General features: G+C 38.0%; 1 protein-coding gene across 2 annotated transcripts in view; it reads right to left on the bottom strand.

Moving 5' to 3' along the window:
• The window catches only part of LOC101858352 (X-ray radiation resistance-associated protein 1), a 21,951-nt gene extending 14,810 nt beyond the window's left edge, over positions 1-7,141 (bottom strand). For both annotated transcript variants that reach the window (XM_005104671.3, XM_035971408.1), the window contains exons 1-6: positions 7,038-7,141; positions 5,213-5,427; positions 3,802-3,946; positions 2,830-2,927; positions 1,541-1,686; positions 295-396 (exon numbers count right to left, since the gene is read on the bottom strand). In XM_005104671.3, the coding sequence (XP_005104728.1) occupies positions 295-396; positions 1,541-1,686; positions 2,830-2,927; positions 3,802-3,946; positions 5,213-5,427; positions 7,038-7,134 (803 nt within the window). In that variant the 5' untranslated portion in view covers positions 7,135-7,141. The remainder of the gene's footprint in view (positions 1-294; positions 397-1,540; positions 1,687-2,829; positions 2,928-3,801; positions 3,947-5,212; positions 5,428-7,037) is intronic.
• Positions 7,142-7,971: the final 830 nt, after the last annotated feature.

The following is a 7,971-nucleotide window of genomic DNA, read 5'->3' as shown; positions in this document are numbered from 1 at the left end:
AAGGTTTACTTTGGCAGTCCATTATTATAATTATTATTATCATCATCCTCATTATTATTGTCATTATTATTATATTGCTATTATTATACAGATTGCAGAACAATGAAAAAAGTTTACGGAAAAGGTTTACTTTGGCAGTCCATTTTTAATATCATTATTATTATTATTATTATTATTGTCATTATTATTATTATCATTCTCATCCTCATCATCATCATTATTATTGTCATTATTATTACTACTATTGTTATACAGATCACTAAACAATGACCAAAGTTTACGGAAAAGGTTTACTTTGGCAGTCCAGCGAGAGCAGCAAAGATGTTCATCTCCATCAGCTGATTGTCGTCAAGGAGGAGGACCTCCAGCTTGCTGTACCTCGGGAAGCGGATGTTTCTGACAATGAAACAACACGGTTGTAAGTAACAGGAGCTTACAAACACAATGCAGTGAGATTTTTGCTTGGTTTGACGCCTTTCTGAAGCAGAATGAAAGAAGATTCAGAAAGATATCCTACAGCACTATTAATCTTGTGGTTGCATTGCCAAATTTTCTGACATAAGGTTGCAGGCTCCAATCCTTTCCTCCTAGCCCTTAACAGAAAATGACAATAAGATTAAGTCATTCTGTTGTCATAGCTTCAAAATTAGATTTTTGAGATGAAGAATATAACAATGAACAAGGAAAAATTATAGGGAATCTTACTCTCTACAACAAAAGGGCACAAGCTGGGTAATCAGAAATTGGTGTCAATCAGTAAAGGGTTTTATAATCTAAAATAAAATTATTTGCGTTCTGTATTCTTATAATGATATATCATACTAACAGTTGCCAGATATTAGATGAAAAAAAAAAAAAAATAACCAAAGCTCTTTCATGATGATACAAATACAGCAAATTTCTATACAGATGACGATAACGATTATCACTGACATGATCTGCTGATTTAATTTCACGCTCACTGGAACCATCACTGTCATAGAATCTCTCACCTTTAAAATCTTTTTTCCATTACTACGGTATCACATTTTTCGAATCATTTAACCGGTGGAACAACAAATTCAATATTTACATGGTAAGAAAAAGTTTGCTTCTCACTGACTACACTGAATCCCTTACCATTTTGCTCAATTTTGTCAAATTCAACTTAATATGAAGAGATGTGGCACAATGCAGACAGCCTTACATCTTCAATTGCTTTATACATTTACGTAGCCATAAACAAACTCAAATACTTTAGGGTATCTTGAACAAAATGAGAAATAAAAATAAAGTTTAAATTAATTTTCTCAACAAGTACAAAGTTTGGATTAATTTTCTCAACAAATACAAAGTTTGAACTAGTCTTCTCAACAAAAACAAAGTTTGAATAAATTCTCTCAACAAATACAAAGTTTGAACTAGTCTTCTCAACAAATACAAAGTTTGAATTAATTTTCTCAACAAATACAAAGTTTGAATTAATTTTCTCAACAAATACAAAGTTTGAAATAGTGCTCTCAACAAGTCCAACTTCTAAACAAGTCCAAAGAGAGCTCACTTTTCCCGAGACAAGTAGGGCATGGCCATGTCCTGTGGCAGGCGAGTGAAGTGGTTCCCCGTGAGGTGCAACACTTTGAGCTGACTCAGCAGCCCCAGACACAGCAGGTCGTCTTGGGACAGATTGTTGTAGGATAAGTCCAGCATCTGGGAAAGACAATCTTTTTATTAAGCTCTCTTTTTCAAGGCAAGTTATCTATAGAAGTATTAAAAATTTTAGAAGATCCTGTTCAGGCCTAGACTTGTTTAGTTTAGTTTTAGTAGAGGTTTTACGGCGCTCCCAACTGCATAAGGTCATATGAGCGCCATAAGATTAGAGGTGTTACAAGAGAGCAACAAACATAAAAAAGAAAAAGGGGAGATAAGGACGATAGATGTTTGATAAGAAAGAAGAAGTAAACCACACCAGAGCACCATCCAACCACCCACCTAAATTTGTACTCACAGCGACCTAAAAATGTTTGATCTAGGAATGTGGTGAAATATTATCTTTTTATTTAACACTTTGCCGCCTCATCTCGCCGATTGGCGTTGTTTACCACCCAGTTTCTTCGGATTTTCCCCAAAATATGATGGCAAAGTGTTAAACAGAAAAATCAAAGGCGACAAAGTATCATCCATTTTAAAAAAAATAGAAACAAAAGGAGTCGAAACTGTCTAAGACAGCCACTCACTGTCGAGGAGGAAGGTTGAGTTCCTGCGTGCTGTCGACATCGCTGACCGTTTATGATGCCACAGCACCAGAAGAAAGAGAGAGAGAGAGAGAGAGAGGAGGAAGGCGACCGTACTAGACAGGTGGCCCTCTTACACAGAGTCATTATATTGGAAAAAAATACTCAAGGGAGGAAATGGGAAGTGGACGTTTTTGGGGTTTTTTTGGTAAGTCTTTTACGGCGCTCGCAACTGCATAAGGTCATATGAGTGCGCAGGACACACCTAATATTTTCAGTTGGTAGGAAATTTTGAATTTTGCCCAGGTGGCAGCCGAACGATACCACCAAGGGATCTTTAATGGGCACAACTAGCACACGGGCCCTCCGAGATTTTTCACCCTTGTCCGAGAAGGCTAGGTGTAGATCTTTCCTACCAGAAGATAAGTGGCCGTCTGTACGGGCGATTGTCTTATACAGGCAGCGGCTAGAGTAGGTTCAACTTTACTTCTTTAATCTTAAAACAGACTGTGTCTGGCTCCGCACAGATTACACAGGGGTTAAGTTAAATATGTCCGACCTCTTAATTCTGTATTCCAATCCAACACAGGATAAAATAGACAAAAGCGCTGACCCTCACCTCCAGGTTATTGAAGTCTGTATAATCAATCTGCAAACTCCTTAGACCATTCAGAGGAATCTCCAATTCTCTCAAGGCAGGAAATCCCCGAAAAGCCTCTGTGAGTAAAAAGAAATGAGATTGTAATCCTATCCGTACGTCGTGTTTTACTATCGTATCCATACGACGTGGGGAACTCTGTGCCACCACTTTCAAAGGGGAATTTTACTCGTTAATCCTATCCGTACGCTTTGCATAGCAGTCTGTCAAAATGATTTTTTGAGCAATACTGAAAGTTTCAAAGAGATCTTCATACTAAAAGTATTATAAAATGTGAAGAATAAAACCCCAGGGGTGCAAAATGACCCCAGGGTGTACGGATAGGGTTAATGAGTATGTAAGCAAAAAAAAAAAAAGAAGGTTACTTCTGTCTTGAGGGAAAAAAAGCTGCAACAACTTTTACTCATGTTAATGCTATGGGCCGTGGCCCTCTCAGCCTACAATGTCTGCACAACTTGAGTCTTTGAGTCAAGAGTTTAATTTTAAAAAGGTGAAGCAAACTGAAAAAAAAACAAAAAAGAATTGAGAAGTAACAAAACCTAACAGAATTCTATACTCTTGTGCAGTATTTGTGTTTTGAGGCAGGAGATGCATAAAAACATTTCCACGGTAGAAGTCAGACTCCTGCATCTGTTATAGTAGAATGTCAGCATCCCATATAAGCCTGGCATATGTAATAGTATTTCCATCCCATTATAAAATATCTCAAAAATGGCTATCTTCACACAAATTATTTGCGATCCATTCCCCCCCCCCTCCTCCCCCCCCCCCCCCCCAAAAAGAGGGGGGGGAGGGTTTAAAAATTGCACTGTGTCTCTGCATCTTTCTTTTAGCATGTACCCACAGTTGACTTTTACAGGCTCTGAGCGCTGCGTAGGTGGAAAGTGTTGAAAGGGAGTGAATTGTTTTCAATCGCTCATAGAGTGAACTCACCAAAAGGAAGGTAGTTTTCACCAGCATTGACATAAGCGACATTTTCAAAAAGGGCAAGGTCATCTTCCTTCACATCGGTCAACTCTTTTCCTGCAATGTTCACAGAACACAAATCTGCAGGGTCCTCCACACAACAGTGTTTCATCTGAAATTGAAAAGGATTAAAAAAATATGTACATGTATACATATCATTTAAACAGCTTTGCTGTAATAGTGTTTTTGAAAGAATATGTGAGGCACCATGGTGAATTTAATCAGGCGCTCACCAATTGCAAATATCTCGACTTCTACTCAAGACAGATGAGTATTTTTTTCACCAAAACCAAGAAAAATAAACAGGCTTACTTTAAAACTTGCAGTCACACAGCCAGCAATACAAAATACCCTATCTGGTAACCCAGCCAGGAGATTGACTGCAAGTTACTTCATGGGCCTGGCGCAGAACTGCACCATGTGACCGGAATGGATAGTTTTCACTGGTGCATTATTGCGCCAAGTGACCCCAAAGAGTTAAGATGATACTAAATAACTCCACATGCTCAAAAATTGACGAGCGCCTGATTTCACCACACTGCCTCACATATGGTTACAAGCAGTCCTGTACTGAGAGGATCATGATGATCCTCAACATCAGATTTAATAAATTACAAAAAAAACAAAAACAAAGCCTGTTTTGACACTGTGCTGGCATTGTCTGATTTGGCATCGGTGACATAGTGGTTAGGCTCACAGACTCTCCACCAAGAGGTCGTGGGTTTGAATCCAATCAGGGGCCCGATGTTTTGTCTTTGGGAAAGGCACTTTGCACAATTTTCCTAACTTCACCCAGGTGGAAATGGGTACCCGGCTATAGACAGTGAACGGTCTTGTCAGTTTGATAGTGTTTGAGAGCATAAAATCTGCAGCTTGCACTGTATGCTTCCCAGGTAGCAGAGAATGTTTCTGGGTGTTCTCAGAGAGTCTGCTGGGGTAATAATAGTTCCAAAGCACATAGAGCATGCCTTAAGGCATGGATGTATGTTATGCAATTATTATTAAAAAGGGTCACAATATTTCAAATTGTCTTCAGTAAATGAAATGTCCCCCAACACTGCATCCAAATTTCCCTACATGGAATAACCAAATATAAGTTGCCTCTCCTTTTTGTTTCATGAATAGTTAAACATTATCACAGTCACCAAGTGTACAATTAAAGCTTCGTACAAATTATATAGTTCAAAAGCATAGTCATTCCAAATCAACAAAAACAATGAACAGCATAGCATGTATAATAACACTTTATATCATTTTCTACTCATGTTACTGCTTATGAACTTACAGTAAGTTTATTTTATGTTCATTAATTTCAAAGAGAACAAATTATTGATGAAGCAAAGGTAATTTGTATTTGATAAAGTGAATGTAAGCTTACCAAAAAGAATCCATCAAGAAATTTTTCCTCATCATCACCATCTTCATCTTGATCACCCTCATCCTCAAACTTTTGGGCATCAAGTTTTGTGCCTGTCAGCTCTGATTTCTTTCTTTCTTCTTTGATCCTTGCGTATGTCCGAGGTTTTGTGCAGAGGACAGCTTTAAACCTACGGCGCTGCTCAGCATGATGAGCTATTAACCAGGCTCCACTGGCTGAAAAAAAAAAAAAAAAAAGATACATATGAAATTCCGAACACCTGGAACAATTCTGGCTTGTTCACGTTCGTCTGACCAAAGTTAAAACAAAATAAAAATGAAATCGTTTTGTTCAATCTTCTCAGATCTTTGCATCAAGTCTAAAAGTTGGATAACCAACAGAATCTAAATGCCCATTCTTAAAGGTCACTGCAGACTAAGGTTCCGACACGTTTTCTTCGATGTAAGCCTAAATCGAGTAAAAAAAGTAATAGTGGATTTACGGCATACACCTACAACCTTAAAAAGTTGACGTATTTCCTCAACTCCACACTTTAACGTATGCCTAAGAAAAAGCAATTCAAAAGTCTGGGTGAGTAATTTTCGAGATTCACATGGAGCATGTGGAAACATCTAGACAGCTGGGGGATGAAATCTACAAGTTTACACTGAAGTATGGGGGCAGGGTGGTGTCGTTGTCTCAAAATAAACAATATTTGTAGGCAAGGTTACTGTAAGTCATTTATTTTACTGATCCTGTGTACGCATCCAAAGAGCGGTTTTTAATATCGGGCCCAAAGAGAAAAACTCTTTTAACACTGGATCATGATTTTTTTAAAATAAATTTTTGTTTGGTTACTGGCAGCCTGCAGAGAGAAGAACCATGCAAAGTTTTATGGGGGTAGGTAAATTCCTGAAGGAGCTAGAATTTTTTAAACATGATCAGACAATAGTGAACAAGCTATGTAGATTATTGTAAAGAATGTGTATCTTAATCTGTCAAAGTCTCTAGGGCGCAGTACAAGGCAAGTCAAGAAATGCTGTCTTACATTCTACTGAGATGTCCGCTGTGCCTCCTAAGATGTAGGCTGCTGTCTAAAGGTAAAGCAGTGCAACTGCCCATTTTATGATATTTGGAAAAAAATTGAAAAAAAATTTTTGACGCTTTATATCCTGTCTAAAGTTATGAATGCCTCTAAACATGGTTGCGCAGAAATAGAGAAATTATAGCCTTTTTGTACCCTGACAAGTTGTATTAGAAAATACACATTCTTTGTAATTCACACACTTGTGCAGCTGCAGTTGCAGATGTATGTCAATATCACAAAATTTTATCTTAATGGTACGATAATACTGAGATATATTGGTACAGCACTGTAAAATGTGTAGAAAGTAGAAAAGTTTATTTGTGTAGGCCGAGTTATTTAAGCTTTCTATGTTTGATTATCATAAAAAGAACCAATAAAATCATCATATATTATTATCATTTATATATTGTTGTTGTTATGCCTTGCCTTATTGCCGCCTTCTTAGTAATCTTAGCCTACGACGAGAATTTTAAGGACTTGCAGTACTTGCACTTGCGTAACGAGTGACCACCCCAACAAACACAATAAAGAAGAGATTTAACCCTAACCCAAACTCTAACCCAAACCCTAACTCTACCCCTAAACCTACCCCTACCCCTCTATTCTACTCTGTCTCAGATCTAGTGGTCGCTCGCTACGGAAGTCCTACCCTGCCCCTACGATGTCATTGTGCTATGAGGGCTGTGACTGTCTGAAGAAGTATAAAAAGTATCAAGCCTAGATAAAGATTTATTTGAAACTTAAAAGTGTCTTCCTCACCATCATCACTTGTTTTTCCAAAACCTGGTCGAACAGGAAAACAATTCGAGGCAAAACCACCTCGACCGTCATCTAACTTTACGCCAGCCAGCGCCATTTTGACGCATTGCTAGGGCAACACCAGAGTTAACTAAAAACTCGAACGAATATATGAACAGAAGGATTAAAAAGTTTCACGAAGCTGCAACAGAACAAATAAATACCAAGCTGCTTCTCAAGGCATCTACTTCTTCGTAGTAAAACAATAAGGATCGGTGTATCTTATATCCAAATCTCTTTAATTTATACCATGAAATAATACTGCATAAAATATAAATAAGCTATCTGAAAGGACTCAAGATAGGTAGCCAAATTTTATGACAAGCGAGAAGACTGGAAGCTGCCGAATTGTGGTTCACAATATTGATGTACATGTAGAATAATGTGCTCAGAATCTTATGGACAGAAAGGAAACCAATAAATGAGAAACACTCCAAAGGGCAGATTGCGAACGATTTATAATTATAATCAAAACCATCAGAAAGAGATAATAGTTGATTGGCCACATAAAAATGACAAACTAATGAACTAGAAAAACTGCTGGAGTACAGATGAGCAGAGGATGACAGAAAACAAAATAGGCTATAGATCTATAGACGGCTATACAGATAGCCTGAACAACTAGGCAACAAATAATACAATGAGAAAAAAAAATGATCAGGAAGACAGACAACAGAAAGAAGTGGGATGAATGTACCAAGATTGCCAATTGCTGCTCCAGACCTTAGGCCCTGCTCTCGTGGTCTAGAGGTTACGGTTTTGGCCTCTCATTCAAAGATCCCGGGTTCGAATCCGGGTAGCGACAGAATTTTTTTTCTCTAAAATTGTTTCCTTTCATCTCCTCTCCTGCTCTCTGGTAATGTTCTGTCGTCTGCTTTCGTCTCCTCTTTCTGCC

The sequence above is a fragment of the Aplysia californica genome, unplaced genomic scaffold (genome assembly GCF_000002075.1).
Source record: "Aplysia californica isolate F4 #8 unplaced genomic scaffold, AplCal3.0 scaffold00430, whole genome shotgun sequence".
NCBI classification, from domain to species: Eukaryota; Metazoa; Mollusca; class Gastropoda; order Aplysiida; family Aplysiidae; genus Aplysia; species Aplysia californica.
This window is presented reverse-complemented; position numbering and strand designations above follow the sequence as displayed.